We start from the raw sequence: 18,249 nt of genomic DNA on the forward strand, positions 1-18,249 counted from the left end.
CCACGCCTCGTGTTGACGGGCGTCGCCGGCTCCTCCTTCACCTCCCGTTTGGGAACGGTGTACGGCGCCGACCGGTAAGACGAGGACGGCGTCGATCGCGCCGGTCCCGAGGAAGAAGAGTGCGAGGAGGACGAGTACGTCATCCTCCTCGGCTGCCATTGAGGAGACGGCGGCGGCGACGACGGCATCTCCAGCCTTGGAGCGCCGTTGCGGATGCCGCGGATGACGTTGTCAAGGGTGCGCCCCGGAACGCCCCAGAACAAGGCGCGGCCGTCCTTGTTCCAGCTATTGGGGCCGCCGACGAGCCCCTCCATGCTGTGCATCTCGATGTCGTACTTCGCCTTGAAGTACGTCGTCCACCAGGCGTCGTTGTTGTCGACCGCCCACGTCGGATCCAACCGCTCCTCGGGCGGTGAGTTGAGCCCGACGGGCCTTGACGGCGTCCCACCATTGGTCCGTGCGCGGCTTCGGCGGCGGCGGAACGCCAATGCCGTTCACGGCCATCTTCCGGCCCGCCGCTGCTTGGCAGCCGCATGTCCGGCGGGACTGGATACCGGGCGTGGTACAGCGCCCACGCCTCCGCCACGGTGAGGCTGCCGCGACCGAAGCCGTTCGCCGCGGCGATCTTGCGGGAGGACGAGCTCAACATTTTTGGAGAGACGAGGAGAAGATCTGGGAGGGGGGAGGCGGCGGCGACGAGAAGGTTTGTGAGCGGTGAGAAACTGCACGGCGTCTTTAAACAGCGGCGGCAGCGGGTGATTGCACGCAATAATGCCGGCGCGGACGGCCACGCGGCCATGCACGACGAGACGCGTCGCTGCGTCGCCTGGGAAAACAGGGACGCCATTAACATCGCTTGACCAAAGGTAGGCGACGGGGTTTTAGGCTTCCGAGCCACTGACGCGTCAGACCCGCGTCGGTTCGCCTCGCTTTTCGTTGTGTCCGGCGTGCTCGGTGCGTCCCCTGTGGGACGGGGACGGGCTCGGAGCGCCGGACACATTATGGGGGCGCGCCGGACAAAAATGGGCTTTAGGTGACGCGGCTGGAACGGATTTTTTGTCCAGCGCGCCCCAAATCCCTTTGGGGGACGCGGCTGGAGATGCTCTTAATAAGAATAGCTAGAACAAAGCAGACAAAATATACATGTCATTTTTTAGCAAAGTACCTACAGCCCTTCCAGAATCATGAGCGTGATTTTGTAAAATGTATCACAGATCAAATGCGATTTTGTAAAATGTATCACACATCAAATGTAGCGCTACCATCTAAGTGAAAGCTACAGCAGAACTGTTCATCCGACCATTGTAACTATACATGTACAACCTACTCATTGTGTCCCCACTGGCCACTGCTATTCTTCCTAGGCAGAGCAAAAAAGGAAACTCAAGCCTGTTACAACAAAACCGCCTTCAGCTAGTACAAAATGAATTACAAAAATAGCTGGACCAACATCTGCTCATCCTTGTCTAGAGCAAATTTGTCTCAAGTTAATAATGGCACATGATTTCTGTTTCTCACATTCCATGCTATAATGTTACGACAACGTGTATAACGACTACGGCCCAGATGGTTGTTCCTTGCACTCAACATGGTTCATAAGAATTTGCATCTGGACAGCAACAGCTGAAGGATTGATTTTGTGTCCCCTTCTGCCCCAGCAAACCTTTCTAGGAAACCATGGAGTTAGAGGCATACACACTGAATGGTTCAATATGCCCACATAGATCTTCCCGCTAGAAGAAAAACTTGTCAAGGATGCCAACTGAATGATCAAAATTCTCGCAACAACCTACTTCCGATGCTTTCTTTTTGCTTCAGTTCTTATCCGCTTTTCCTCTTCCCTTTCTCTATCATGCATTCTGCAAGTTAACCAGGGTTTGTCAGAGAAAAATATGATGTTGCATTACATGACTGTTGGGAAGAACTAGAAAGAAAAACATCCTAGCAATCATTTGTCTGCAGCTTTATTTCTAGTATACCTTACGATCGCTACATATGAAAGGTAAGATTTTAAGCCTAATCATCGATGTAACTATTCTCTTTTATATATGTAACTCATGAATTCATGACAAAAGCTCAAGCTATATATTAACCAACACAAGGATTAAGACAATTTAAACACATAGATGAGAACACGCGGAATCAAGCAGTTAAATATGCTTCAAGACAACAAAGTGATGCTAGAGTATATTGTATTTTACATGTGTAAGCTTTAAATTCTCATTTCTTTAAAGATGCTTACATGCAAGGAAAAGGGGTCATACCAATTCTAAACTACACCAGCCATTGACCTAGATTTTGGTAGCTACGATTTAACACGTGTCAACCATGACGACTTAATAAGTCATAAATTTCATTGTTCTCTATCAATGGAAACAAAAAAAATTGAATGCTACAAATTCTTGGTAAGACATCAATCCATTGAACTATTTGTCATGCAGTTATCCTTGTTCTAATAAATGGCAATTATTTAGTTGGGCATTTCTCTATTATTCATATTCCACTACTTTTAAAAGCAAACCCTCTTTGAGGCAGCTTTCACAATAATGCTACTCCCTCCAATCCATAATGAGTGTCGGTGATTTTGTACTGATTTAGTACACAGTTTGTACTAAATCTGACACTTATTTTGGATCGGAGGGAGTATCTTGGAACATAAGTGGTTAGTTTCCATAATGCCAGCCACACTATGCCTCATTAAGTGCATGGCACCATGTTATCTACAATTTAGGAAGGTGAAATGATGATTTTTTTTTCTACATTACTTACCAGCATAATAGCTTGTAACTTGGCAGCACAATCGTTATTTTATTTGACTAAATGTTTCTTCAATATAGAAAGAAGCGGGTTGGGTGCATACTAAAAGAGGTCTAAGAAAAAATGAGTTTGCATAAGATATTGCAGTTCACGATTTTTTTATGTGCAAAGCATCTGAACTTTAAGAAAATAAAGAAAATGGTTTTGCAACTTCATTCAGTCGATACAAAATTGATCCTTCCCATAAAATAGATTGTGTTTCACGTGACAGGTAAGATTTAAAAAAAAAACATTGTGAAGTGAGTTGTAAATCGTAGGAAGGTGTGCAATGCTTAGTTCAATGAAATCATCATTTCCTAAACTTACTGGTCAGCCTCTCTACGACTTGTCTTGCTTGTTGAATCCTTGGCATGCAACCTAGGAAGGTCATCAGCATGTGACGGCCGATGCTGTGAAACAGCACCCTTTCTTTCTCTCTCTCGTATTTCCGATTGCGAGTTACCAGCTCCAAGGCTCGGAGGCTGTGGAGCAGAAGGTGCATATTCTCCAGCTTCTAGAGTAGACTGTTCTCTCTTTATCTTTCGCCGTTTGGAAGCACTATTAGGGTCACTATCTTCCTTCATAACTTTGTCCCTATCCCTGTCATCTACCTATAGAAGTAATAAAGCATTAGAGGTTAAACAAGAATGTTCAGTCTATCAGTTACAAGATGTAAGGTCCCAAGAGGAGTGAATGCATGCCTCACACCATTGCAGTCATAGAACTGTTGAGTGACGAGATTAATACATCATCTTTATCGATATAACCAAACTAGTGAGCAAACATTGATCACAAATCACAGGAGAGCATTAGGGGGAAAGACAGATTTACCTTGCTTGATGAAACATCCCTGTCTTCCCGCTTTCTATCCCGGAGATCTTCCTCTCTTCTATGTTTCCCATCATCCTGCGGCAGTGAAGCATTCTCCTCCACATGCCACCTTTCTTTGTCATCACGCCTGGGAGACAACCTTTGTGTATGCCTGGTGCTGCCACCCCTTCGGTCACCATCTTCATCTCTTCGGTTGGCAACGACTGATTGGGGTACAAAACTTGTTGGAAGAGGTGGAGGTGGTGGTAAGCTTTGCCCTCGGAACCGTTCGTCAGAAGTATGTGCCCGGTCTATAGAGGGTTCAACATGCTTAATTTTGCTTCTCTCCTCCTTATTCCTGTCTTCTCTTCCTTTTTCAGGAACCCTGTCTATCCCCCTGTCTTGCATCCTTTCAATAGAACGCTCTCTCCTTTCAGATGATCTGTCTGTTGGTTTCTCAACCACGTCTTCTCCACGTCGCCTTTCACTCCGGTCTGCTTTTTCTCTAGGATCTCTGTCATATTTATCATCGAACTTTTCTTTTAATTTCTCTGCCCTAACTACGTTTTGTTCCTCACTAGCACCTCTCTCATGATCAGAAGAACGAAATTTATCTACCGATCGCGAGTCCAACTTTTTTTCTTTGTCTGTATGGTGATCTGTTAAGTCACCATCCCGGACTTCAGACTCCCCTTTCCTTCGTTTACCTGTTCTCTCTTGTTCTTCAACAGGAACAGATCTTTTTTGCTGTTTCACGGTAGAATCAATCAAGTCAGTAGATTCACCTTCGCTGGCAGGATTAGCTGTTCCACCAATATGTGCAGCCAACGCCGTTGATCTTTGGGAGGATGCTGATACCTTTCGTGGCGCCGGATGTACGTTACCATTAGTTCCAACCAAGGGACTAGTAGTTTTAGTATCCAACATACCATCAGCTGCCTGAGGCAATACTTCTCTGTCTACAGAAATAGCAGAGGCTTGTTGATTAAGACTTCTGCTGGTTGATTTCCCGGGTTTTGCATCTTCCTTCACCGCATCATGCTTAGATACCTTTGCAGCATTGTGTGCAGCACGCTTCTGTGGCCCTCTTGTCTGTTGTAGGAAAAATGATTAGAAACAATGCAAACCAAATGCCCAGCACAAAATTAGTCAATGGTCACTGCCATGTTCCATGACATACTAAAGGACGCCTGACCCCGTTATTTTCAAGAAAATAATTGTTTCAAATTTCAAAAAATCCTAAGAAAATTACAAGTGGAAATACACTCATGTACTTGCGAAAAATTGTGAAATATACATCCATTTCTCATCTGCAGAAAAAATACGAGGATGATGGGCTGAAATAGATAAAATATTGCACCATTTTAGCACATGTATAGGCCATAAAAATAGATTTCTTTGCACGACAATCTACAAATACACATACTATTGCCATATTCGCTCTTGTAGGAATTTTTTGCAATTCCAAAAACCTTTTTGAAGCCAAGCTCACAGGAGCTATCCTACTGTTACTTTCATGCTTTTCACATGATAAACTGGGAGGTACCTCAGATTCTGCAGTAGGCTTCAAAACCTTGACTCCCTCATCAGACAAAAGCTTTGGAGGTTCATCTGCACCATGTGCAACCCCTGAAACTTTTCCTTGTGCAGAGGAAGATGGTATTTGACTATCAGATCCATTTGCAGTCGAGGCATTCTTCTTGTGTTGAGCATCAGACCTCATTGCATTTTCTGACCTTTCATGCCTACCCTCAGTAGATTTTGCACGAACAATGTGATCCTTTGCTGTCGTAGGGTCTGCAGACTGATTTCCTGTAGAATCGAAGGAAGCGTTATAGTCCAGCTAATCATAGTGGTTAAACAAAAACACCTTCTGCATCTTCTAATTACCAGGAATAGTTTTTGCAGGCACTGGCTTCGGATCAAGGTGACCCATGCCAAACTCTTCTTCAGATAGCCATGAGCTCTGCATAATAAATAATAATTGAGCTTCCACGCATACATCTCATAATCATACACAAGTGGGTGCCTCCTGATAGGAAGAAAAAAGGCAACAGTGAAGATTTAACACTTGCCTTGCGAGCCGCCAGAGCAGCAGCTACACCAGTGGCCAGTACTTTCAGGTCTTCCCTCTCATCCCCCCTTAGCTTCGCTACCTGGTAAAAATATTTGTGAGCGATAGAACAATAGCATACCACATATGGTGACTAATGATGTAATTACCCTTTTCTCGATGTTGATGCCGCTTTTTCGCATCACAGGAAAAATACTAGTTATCTTTGTGAGCAGAATAAGGGCATTTCTGATTTCCATGTATTCTTTTGATTCCATACACTGATTAAGCACCTTGGTAATTCTTCCACTCCATTTCCAATGAACCTAAGGACAGAAAAAAAAAATGTTCACAAATATATTTAAAGAATAGCAGATAAAAGGACAACTTGAAACTTTTGATACTAGACATTCACTTATGACTTGTTAATTCAGGTGGCATGAACAAAATATACAAAGAAAAGCAGCATGAGTCAATAATAAAAACTAGAGTTAATGAAACCATGCTGAATTCATACCAAGATGCAAAAAACAGAAATTTCACCAGAAAATGGGTAGATGCTTATCAATAAAAGGTACATGCAGTGAATATGGTAATCTTGCAGGTTTTAACATTTTATAAAAGAAGTAGCCACTACACTTCTGTTGCAAAGCTCAAACATGACCAAATGTACAGCTCAATAAAGCCAAACACGTCTAGCACATGCAGCACCAACTGACACATCTGAAATCCCCTTTAAATAAAATAAAACTGCATGGCAGGACAGCAATGCTTTATGAAACGAGCTCTGACATGTTTGGCATGACAAACAGACAGGGCCAGCTTACTGAGAATGGGCTACCTGTCCACATTTTTGCAAATTTTACGAGTGACATACTACAAGGAGTGGAAAGATTTTATGTCCTATGTCCCCTATGGGTGGAACTAAGGGGAAGTATCCATATCTGGGAACTAGCATGTTAACACCCAATGTGCCATTGTATGAGCATTGGAGACACCCGATTTAGATTGAATGAGAAGACATGGGTTCCTCTAACATAGTTTGTGAGTTCGTGAACGAGTTCATCTGCAAAATTTTAAATCCATTAACTAACCCATCAATATCTGGCACGCTAACAGCTCACAGTAAAGAGTTACACTTGACACCTAAACACGGTTTTTGTGCATTAGTATTTATCACAGGATTAATTCAACTGAGATAGAACAGAATATCTATGAGCACTCTGTAGATATTAATAAGATATCTAGAGCAAAAGCTTTTGGTTTGGATACCAAAGCAAATAACTTGCTGCAACTTTGTCTAGATACAGAAATATACACATTTTAGTTATAGAAAAGTTAAGCAAGTTGTTTTGGGAAAGAGGGAGTGCAAGATATTCAGAAGACTGTTCTCATGGACTTGTGAAAAAGTTGGAACCATCAATATCGACAGTAAATGTTCATTTTTGTATAATTTAATATGCATTATGTTTGCAGTTATTTTAAAAGGTGACAAAACACCATAAACAACATAATATATTTACTTCTAGTTTATTTGTGCTCCTGATAGTACTTTTTACACTAGAAATTACCCCTACAAACTCTTAGGATTTGTCATATCACCATAATCATGCTACTTGAGTACAACTACGTCCTAAAATTTTGAGAAATGGTGATCGAACACAAAACAGGCTATCTATGTATCAGTCACTCTTTTAAGATTTTAGGACTAAGCTGCACTAAAGGATATGACAAACATAAACTGAATTGTGCGACACACATAACTTCAAGGAGTGTGCAAACCGTACTTTAACAAACTGGGTATAAGATACACGTTGACTATCTGGAAATCTGAAGTATACAGCGAATCCCGGCTTATTTCCACATTCACGTTCATATATTGATTCATCACTCTGCAAAAAGTTGTATATGCAAACTCAGAAGCACTAAACAATGTAATAAACATCATGAAAGCTATGGTGAAGAGTGTCTAGCACAAATGAATCAATAGACTACCTTCCAATAATAGGCTGTCTTAAGTGTCTCATGAAGAAACCTTCCAAGCCTGCCAGCCTCATATTCTGTGCAACAACAGATCATTGGCTGTAGTGTCTTGCAGATAAAAACATCTATATGATTCACTGTGTTGAAAAGTGGAGTCCCAAGTGAATGCATCGTCTGGACGAATGTAGCACAATACACAGCATCCTGCATGCTGAAAACACAGCGTGGATATATGCACCGCTGGAGAAATTCCATGTTGATCTTCAGTGCATCGGGACTGGAACTCAGCCATTTATCCTTTTCACGGGCAAGCCTTTGGAGCACCGATGCAACATGCTGTTTATGCTTATCAGATTCATTGTTCAATTTGTCCAGTAAATCTTGGATTCTCTCCTTGTCCTTCTTACGTCGTGATATTGCAATGCTAGAGTTATCTGAGTTATCTTCGAGTTGTTTGAGATTTTCATGCAGCTTCTTGATTTCTGCATCATAGCGATCTTTTGGAAAATGAAGATCATATAGTGTTAAACCCCAGAAAGTAGCATATAACTCAGGTGAAAGACTGTTCCAGGCTTTTGCTGGCAAAATTGTTTTGATTGTTTCAAGAAGATCTGTCCACCTGCAAGAAAACAGAATACGGAGAACTGCATGTGAATTGAACCTAAAATACCATGGCCATATCAATGAATAGAAACCGAAATTTTGAACTAAGCTATCCTCAAGGAGGCTTAAACATTTAAATTGTAAGTTTCTAAAAGCAACCATTGTTCAAGGTAAGCAGCTAGTTCCCTACCAGCTTTCAAGGACCACAAGATCTTCACTGATATAGTGGCAAGAGGGGATCAAATTTTCATATTTGTAACTCAAATATTTTAAAGGGTCAATATTTTTTCTGAACCTAACTTGTATTTACTTTCAAGTTCATTTTTACATGAAACAAAAAGGTCAAACCGGAATAACTACGACGTGATAACCCGGATGCAGATTTTAAGCTCCCAACACACTTTTATCCTTAGGTTTGAATTAGAAAAAAAAGACAAGGATGGGGACCAAACTAGAAAATAACCTTCTTTCAACAAAAAAAAAACATTTTGCAATTACACGAAGTGCTGCTGTATTTACATGTGAATATTTTCGAATATTTGCCGAGTAAATGTTGTTAGACAGGTGGGGGGTACTGCCGGTGATGACCCATAGCGTTGAATTCATGATTAAGAGACTAGTGGAAGATGTTCATAACAGACTTACGTGATTAACTTCTGAGATGAATCACCACGCAAGATCATATCATCACTTGATACAGACTCCCCTTCTTCATTGCCATCCAGAGGCCAACAGGCCTCACCACCATTACCGCTTTTGAAAAGCCTCATTACTGGGCGGTATATAAGAAAAGCAACCTAGAATAAAGTTAAGTACTAAGAGGTTTACTAAAGTCCGGGTGCATAAATATAAAATCTGCTCGCACATTAATTAAAATATCACAAGACACGGGTGTATTACCTCTGGCTCAATATGATACTTATAAACCAGATCTTTCAGGGGAGGTATTAGTTGAACATAGGTTGCTGGAGTTAAAGCACTTGAAAGAAACTCGGCATACTGAAGTAGTATCCCATGGCATCTATCAAACTGCTCGCTAACCATTTTGATATATGTGGCATCTGCATTTATTATAATCCTGAGAATAATAAAAAAATTATCAAGAACTGAACATGATAGGCTTTTAGCTCACGGTTGCTTTCTGAGTAATTTCTGTTGAATGTACTTAACAAGTAAATTATTGCATAATACCATACAGTCAAAATTTTCATTTGATTATTATACAGTTGTAAATTGTAATAGCTACCAGTATTCATCTATATTACATAACTGCACCAAGACTAAAGTCCACTTAGTCGAGAGAGCAGAACAGAACAAAATAAAGGCAGGGGATTGGGCACATAGGATTTTGCAAATTGAAACAAAACCTTACTTGGATCTGTGCTGCGCAATAAGCAGTAATAGAGGAATTGCAAGTTTTGGTTCATCTTTTGGATGCAAAGAATCCCGCAACTTGTTTGTAGACTTATTCAGGACCTACAAAAAATTGATTTGGTAAACTTTTTTTTTATTATCATGAAAAGAGAAAGGGGCATTGGTTCCTCATGCAACCTTATAGTTCCGTGTTGATCCAAACAGTGAAGATTGAAGCCGCAGTGTTTCACTCCCTGCCATGGCATCAACCTGTTCGTCAGTCATGTTCTCAGTATACTGTACATTTGCCATTTGCTGAATGAGTTCCTGCATGGTACATCATTTCAAAATTCAGATTCATATAGTTCAAAGGGAGCAAGGACATTTCGACATAGTCAACAAACCTCCAGTACAACAAGCTCAGTGCCCAATCCTTTCTTTAGTTGATTGACTATGTATTGGAAAAGGCATTTTAGCTCCATGGAAAGATGCTTCTTGCAGCTGTTGAACTTAATTGGTTCAGAATAAGAACATAAAAAATTAAAGATAATAACAATACTGAGAAGGGAAACACAAGTGCCCAGTGGTTATGAAGATATATATAGCACTAGTAGAAACATTTAGCATTTTCAACGCATAAAGATTTACTCAAAGAGTCACAGTAATTATCCATCAATCAAGGTTCAAGCTCAAATGTGATTAACAAATATTAACAAGAATATGGAGTCTTGGCAAATCAGTGATATCTTTTTTGTAGATAACTTTTATAGACGACTAGACGTGATGGAAAAATGGGCAAATAAATGGGGAGAGAGTAACCCAAGATTTTGCACAAGATTAAAGTGAGTACTAGTTGTAAAACAAAAGGTAAATCTCTAAATATTTAGATTATAAATCAATTACATTATGCTGCATTAGCATATCTAAAAGTATCATTGGCGTGCATGTTCGAGATAATGTATAGTATGCTTACTTTACAGATAAATTTGTGATACTAAATAAAAGGAAACCCTAGGCAGAAATTCTTTTCACATACTTTGCTGCTAAACGCAAATTTTTAAATAGCAGATCATTGTATGAGCCATATGACATAAGCTACATGTGCCTAATAAGCAAGAACAAACATGATTAAATATCACTTTACCATCAGGTTTGACTAAAAACTGGTCAGTACATCACATCATGTCTTACATAAATAATATAATCAGAGACAGGAATCAAACGACATACAGGTGTCCCCAGAATGATGCAAGACACTGAAGCCAGTCTGACAGATTAAGACCGTCATCTTTTACTTTCTCACGGCCACCTTGAGCCAAGCGCTCGATTACAATATATTGCAAGATATCATACTCCAGCTGTAAAAGGAACACATTTAGGCAATGCTGTTAATTTGACTGGCAAAAACAACTCAAAGACATGTGGAAGATAATTACAATAGACTCTGAAAAGGCCAAAAGGGTACAGTCAACTCCACAAAACATGCATCACATACGCAGCTAATACCTGAGTCAAGTATTTAAAAGCATCCACAACTGGATTTATCATGTCCCTGTATGCTTCAACCTGAAAGATGGAACAATGTACTGTAGATGTAAAAAAAGAACTGAAGATAAATTATAATGAAAAAAGTCAACGAAGCATTTACAAAAATGAAGGTGAATTTCCAGGATCACTGAATTATCACAAATTAACCCATTAAAATAATATAATATATTCAGAAATAAACTGACTAGGCTTCCTCTGTTGCTTCATTAAGTGTGGTGTAGCCCCAAGGGCCACATTCCCTCTACACATGCACATTAGGACTGTAGGAGGCTCTGCTACTTTTTTGGTCCCAAAAAAGACTCCCTCCATTGACAATTCTTAGCAGCATTATTGTTAATTTACTGATTTAAACATTAATGCCAATCTGAGATTCGTGTTACCCTTTGTCAGTTAAAAATTTTACTATCCTCGACCCACCAGCATATAGGGAAAATACATATAATGGATTTGACATGGCCAGGTTGGTGCAAATTGTTCTGTGATTTCCTCAAAGCACCAGCCTCTAAACTCTTACTGTTCAACAAAATGAACCGCACATTGTTTTGCTTTTTATCGAAAAAAAAAAGGTTGGTGCAAAAATATTACAGCGAAGATAGAAGAGCCAAATACAGTCCGAATGGAGCAGTCAGCTGATGTAACAATGGTTGTCATCTCCAACATCAGAGAATCGAAAACAACAAGGAGAATAATTTACATGCAAAAGGCCAATAATATCACAGCCATGGAAGTTTGCATGTTTGATATATGGCTGCAGTGCTTATTATTGCTTTTGAATAAATTATATGCCCACTGTTGGTACCTGTTGGACAATGGTCCGAAGTACAGTCATTGGATTTGCATGAGCAAGTTTAGCCACCATGCGGCCAAGCTGCTTCAGGTTTTCCTTGGCCAGCCGCTTTAAGAGCCTTCTGGTGTCCAGCTATTTGAGAAAATAAGGACGTGGGTGAATTTAAAGCTCAAGATAAAATGATAGATGAAAGAAAGAAAACCCAGGCATGGAATTAGCATGCAACCTTTGCTGTTTGCCTTGCAGCAAGGACAATTGGGTTTTGCTCAGTGTCCTTCTCCCACTCACCATACAAACGGTAGCGTGCCTAAACATGAACAGTGCCAGATTGGTTAAGAAGGTAATGAAAGTAGTCAAGTATAACAAGTAACAACCATGAAGCAAGACAAACCTCATAAGGAAGAAGGGAAAGAACTCCCCATATCTCCATATCAACAGCAGGATTGGCGGGTATAAGCTGCAACGAAGGAAGCAAGCATAATCCAAGTGCTTCTTCAATACGAGATTCTGGAGACATTATGCCTGCTGTACGGGCTGAATCTTTTGACGAGGCATGGTACACCTTTAGCACTCTGCAAACCTGGAAATTAACACATTGAATGTGCCATTAAATAAACAACACCAAACATTTTTTGCCACTAGATGCTCAAGGCAGAACCGCATTATTGCAAGCAAAGATGTTCAGTCATAGGACCTTTCCAAATGCTTTTAAATGAATGTAATGAAACCTTTTTTTTTTTTGCCGTAAGCAGAAAAGTATACTCTTTATCTGTAAAGTAACAAGCACACTAAGTGTGAACGGTACAGGCGCTCGTTTGCACTACGGGAAAGGGGTGCTCTGGGCTCCCATCCCTGGCGCTAATCATAGATGTGTGCTAATCCATGATAATCTGCGTAAGGGATTAGGGGTGTTTGTGTGCTATGATTATATGCTAATCAATGATGGTTGGTGCTAATCCTTTGGTATTATAATCCATGCTAATTTGGTGCTAATCGTTTCTTATCAGGTCTTATTTACTTGTAATTACTAATTATCATGTTCATTGGTATTTTGGATATGGGTCAGTACCATTAGCATGATAAATTCTTGGAACCGATGCCAAATGTGCACTTAATTATGTTGCAAAAATGTTGCTAGTTACAGTATACATGGTTTTAAGGCGTTGAAGCCAGGTAAGGTGACTGAACCCCGCCTTAGCTGTTAAGCTCTTAAAGAGAGGGAAGATGATGCCTTAGACATTGCAGGAAAAGAGGAATCAACAGTTTTGCATGTATATTACAAGGGGAAATAGCAATGACTGAGAGATGGGCCACTACTTATGCACCTCCCAGTGGCCCAAAAGCCCATCTATTGGCCATATACTCTTTCCATGACCTAATTCCCCACTGTCCTTCCCTTCTTCCCCACCATAGCCGACACACATCTTCTGCTCCCTTTCCTCGCGGTAGCAGCACACAACCCTCAAAACTCATCCTTCCTTTCACCACCCTTCTCCTTCACCGCAGCATCCTTTCACCATCACAACAGCAGAGTAGATCGGGCAAGGGAAGGGCGGCAGCAGAACCAGGTGCACGACATGATGCCCGCCAGAGTGCAGGGAGGCAGCACCGCAGCAGGGTAGTCATCTCCAAGCCCCAGGAGAAGCCATAGCGATGGTGCAGCAAGCAACAGGCAGAAACAGAGACCTCTTACGAGGTTGGACACTTCAATGAGGCAGCCATACACTTCTTATCAAAGGCGGGGCAGACGCCTTGCCATCTTAGGGCGCCTCAGCGCTTAAGCGCCGCTTAGACGATGCCTTAAAAACCATGACAGTATATTAATAAAATCTAGGGAGTCCAATATGGAAAGTCTGCTAGAGTGGGAGGAAACATAGGCAGGGCATCTTTTGGGGGAGGTCCCCCATAGAGATACGGGAATGAGCTAAGAGGGGGCTACTGGAGATGATGCTCCAAGAGAGTTAAGTACGACAACTGTCCCATACCCATATCGCCACACATGCTGTATGCAGCAGATAGCTTCCAAAATTCTGAATTGTATCAGGGATGACCATTTTTCGCTTCTTAATTTGTTAAAGGAACACAAGTCAGGAAGCAAAATCCTGGTCATCACAACCACTGATTAAAAAGAAGTTTTTATACAGACATGTTATCATTTGTAGTTCGTACAAAGCAGATATAACAAATCAATAATGCATGACATGCATGCAATAAGGAAAATATCAATCATATGTAATAGGCAGAAACATATCAAGAGGGTAAGAATGCAGAAAAAATCAACATCAAAAGATTTAACAGTACCTTCTGAAATAATAGTGTGTCACGATGAAGGTATGGTCCACAGGCAGCAAGCATTTGGAAAAACTCTTTTGGCAGATCAACCAAATAACTTGGTGAGGAGACAGATGATGCATCCGTCATGTGAGTGTCAATGTTACGGGAGATTTTATGATGCATTTGACAATATGTACTGTAGGCTGGCAAAATAGTCTTCTCAATAATTCTGCAGAAATGAAAGTAGAATTGAACAACATAAATCAGGGAGCTCTACCATAGCATTACAACAAACATACTCATGCACGCCATAATATAGCATGTTTGCACATTAGTACAGGCAATTGTATATAAATGCGAGGCTGCTAATAGAATATGCAGAGGAAGTTGACAAACCTAAGTAAGCCATCACAAATTTTAACATGCTCAACAGGATTTAGCTGTGCAAGACGGTCAAAGAGTAGCTGTGCATGGTCCCTGGCAAATAATAGCAGAAATCGATCAGGGGAATTATAACATGCCAAAGAAGACAGATGTGTTCACAGCAAGAGCATAATTGTACCAATTGAGTATAACAAGGAAATGTTATCAAAAGAAACTTCGCATTATGATTGTACAACATCTAAATCAATAGCATGCAGGGTATATACCAATCATGAACAGAGAGGAAACCAAGAAGAAGTCCAAGCTTCTGGTTCTTTTCTATCTCAGGGGCTCTCTCCTCAATTATATCATTTTCCATCTCCAATGCTGTGTGCAAATCGATCGTTATTTCTTGTTTCTCGTCGTCCATAAGGTCCTTTCCAGTAGCAGCAAGATTTATTTTGCCTATTTTAGTAGCCTGGAATAAATAAAGAGATGAGTAAACTCCATAAGTTGAAACTCCGATGCATACATAATTATTGAAAAATATTGAAGAACAATGCAGACATAGCATAAATGTAAGACCAGATCTATAATGTACTTCAACTATGTTCTGACAGTGGCCACGAGTTTAATCACATATTGTGCTTCAAATACATGGCGATGTTTAGAGGGCGTGGGACAAAAATAGAAGCGCTGCTAAACCAGAACATCCAGCCAGTGAACTTCATGCTGACTCTGGCCGCTTGCATAGACTACATGCCCAAGATCAAGGAACTGCTCAAGGCCGGCAACAAGTATGAAGTCAAGGACGTTGACCAGAGGAAGATACTGGAGTAAACTACCAGTGAGATCAGGGAGTTTGTTGCCAGCTTCACTTCAGCAAAGAAGGCCAGATCATTCACAAGAAGATGGTGCTGCGGTGGAGCAGAGGATGAAGATTCGGGAGAATGAAGAAGAGTTTGGGTCGGTGCATGTTGCCAAGGCCACGCTCCACGCCAGGACATGTCAGTTCAAATGGGGTATTCAGGAATTGCGTGAAAAATAAGCTCGATAATGTGGTTTCATGAGTGAAAAAACTCAAAAGTATGGCAACTTGCTATTTGTCGTCATTAAGTTGTAGTTCCAATAAGAATTATTATGGTATTTCCATAAACAGAACTATACAATTACACAGCATTGTTTTCCTTTTACGAATGGTAGTCTTTGTTAAGTCTAAGAGTCAAAGCATAAAAATATAAGATTATTGAAAATCTGTGTGGTGGTATTTTTATTATTTGAGTGCATTGTAGCGACGTGCATATGATTCTCCTTTATAACCCTACATGAAATACAGTAAATCTTTTTTCGAACAGAATGAATTCAACAACAAAAAAGATACTAACCTCATCAATTTTCCTCGAAACAAAAGAGCCAAAATGCTCAAATGCCTCATCATCATTTGGAAGTAAATGAGCATAGCTGAAACAGAAGCGATAAACATGTCATGATTCATAACATATGAGGTGAAGTTGAAAAGTATATTCCCATGCAAATAGGTCCAGCAACAACACTTATTCATACTGACACAGCATAGTAAGTACTACAGAATACGGAAATAAAAGCAAACAAGGACTTAGCTATGATTACGGTCAGTCGGTTAGCAGAATAATTAGTGATATTCATACTTGATGAGGGACAGTAAAGAAAATAAATTAAAATAAAACAGAAGTAAGGTCCAGTACTAGCTTCTACACACTTCTACTATATTCTAGGAAATAGAATCCTTTAGTCACATGTGTTGTAGTAGTTTCTAGCATGTTGTAGCTATATGTTGTAACTAGAATATTTGTATCTCTTTTCCTAGCTTATGTAGTGTTCTCTAGAACACTCTAGTTGTGAGTAGAGCTAAGTTGAGAAGGCTCATGCAGCCTATAAATAGAGGGCCAGCCTCTACATATGTAACCAGACTATGTACCATCTACCTATCAATAAAGAGAACTTTCTGTTCTTGTTGTAAGATCTTGGATTAGATCTTGTGTTGAGAGTTTAGATTGAACTCTTGACAGCCCCGCCCCTAGAGCGATATCTAGCTTACGCCCCTAGAGCGATATCTAGCGCAGCACGTTGAAGTGGTTCCTTCAACATTTGTGCTGTCCACATTGTAGCAACACGGTGGAGTTGTTCCTCCACAACTTTGTGCTGCTTCAATACTGCATACAATTTTTTTCTCAGTATCAAGTACAACACATTTGAGGAAAATGGTTCTCAGTATCGAAGTACAACACATTTGGGGAAAATGGCATACTACTGTTCATAAAAGTCATCGCATAGTTAGAAAAAATGGCCATCAAAATAAGAGCAGAAGTTGGTGAGTATCACCTAAAATGTAATGTTATACAAATACCAATTTTACATGTATATGAACCTCATAAAAGACTGATCTGTTTAGAAATATTTATGGAGGATGTCTGAAATTACAGTTTGCGGTCCGAAAGTGTAGAGAAACACAAGTACAGCTAGAAAACTTACAGATTATCAAGGTCAATAAGACCAGATTTGACCAACAAGGCTGCTATTCGGAAAAGGCCAGATGGAACAGGGCTGTTTACATCCAATTGTTGATAGTATTGGAACTTGAACCCCAAAATTTGAGCAGCGTGGGACTGCAACAAAGAGAAGTCATAAGATGGGCCGAAAATAGTAGGTGTGGAGTATGGTAATAATCTTTATAGGCTGTCTATGTATCTTATAAGAAACTACAGGAATACCTTTGGAAAAAGAGGTATAAGCTGATAAAATATATTGTTATCTGGATAGAGTTCAAAACATTCCAAGACCTGGCAAGGCAAACAAGAAAAAAACATAATTATATTGTAACAATAACATACTTTTACAATATCAGATAGTAATACCCGGATTAAAAAATAAAAACTCACAATGTCAAATACGCGATTCGGGTCCAGGTCAAAATGTCCAATTAATGACTGCCACAAGAACATTAAGTTATTACATAATACTGTTTACATGCTCCGGAGAAAAACAGATAATTCTAGCACCAACCTTTACAATGCTGATAGTAGCTGAAGAAGCATTTTGGCAAGCTAAGTCTGAACCGACTTGACAAAGTAGGGTTATCTGAATTCGAGAAAAACAAAAGGCAACAAGGTTAAAAATTACACCAAGGTCCAGTAGACCATTGTGCACTAAGTGAAGAATGGAACTAGCCGTAAATCCCACATGATTGCGCTATATTCTCAATAAATTTCAAACTGGAAGTATAAGAATCTAGAACACATGTGCCATATATACATCTTTAATCAATTGTTTGTAGAAGTAATCACACCCATCACAACAACAAATGGTAAAAATTTCACAGGCAGAGATACATACCAACTTGGCATAGCCCTCACTTTCCTCTCTTAGAAGGTTGAATTTGGTTTGCTGATAAAGAAGCCGTGTGTTGACTCTGACCTGTTGCCAAATATTTTAAGCAACCATAAGAGACCAATGCACTAAACAGGTAAAAATGAAACTGTGCAAAATAAGGAGAAGGGAGTTGCAGAGGGAACCATGTTTATAAGATATGTGGGAATTGATTGTGACATGTATATTGCAATTTACGTGAACACACACAAAATATCAGGAACCAATGATAGCAACATGTTATCCGAGCAATATGCATGGTATTAGAAATTTA

At 40.3% G+C, this 18,249-nt stretch overlaps 1 protein-coding gene across 1 annotated transcript; it reads right to left on the reverse strand.

Moving 5' to 3' along the window:
• Positions 1-1,191: 1,191 nt before the first annotated feature.
• Positions 1,192-17,551, reverse strand: LOC124692559 (THO complex subunit 2). The gene is made up of 26 exons (XM_047225952.1): positions 17,489-17,551; positions 17,321-17,389; positions 17,082-17,215; positions 15,956-16,031; positions 14,858-15,048; positions 14,604-14,684; positions 14,235-14,436; positions 12,325-12,513; positions 12,160-12,240; positions 11,946-12,065; positions 11,105-11,164; positions 10,829-10,956; positions 10,003-10,099; positions 9,797-9,925; positions 9,618-9,721; positions 9,146-9,323; positions 8,891-9,042; positions 7,655-8,261; positions 7,447-7,551; positions 5,830-5,985; positions 5,682-5,762; positions 5,497-5,572; positions 5,153-5,418; positions 3,628-4,698; positions 3,124-3,407; positions 1,192-1,859 (listed from the first exon to the last, which is right to left on the reverse strand). Exons 1-26 carry the CDS (start codon positions 17,549-17,551, stop codon positions 1,790-1,792), a joined length of 4,770 nt encoding a protein of 1,589 aa, XP_047081908.1. The 3' UTR covers positions 1,192-1,789.
• Positions 17,552-18,249: the final 698 nt, after the last annotated feature.

The sequence above is a fragment of the Lolium rigidum genome, chromosome 2, assembly GCF_022539505.1.
Source record: "Lolium rigidum isolate FL_2022 chromosome 2, APGP_CSIRO_Lrig_0.1, whole genome shotgun sequence".
In the NCBI taxonomy this organism is placed as follows: Eukaryota; Viridiplantae; Streptophyta; class Magnoliopsida; order Poales; family Poaceae; genus Lolium; species Lolium rigidum.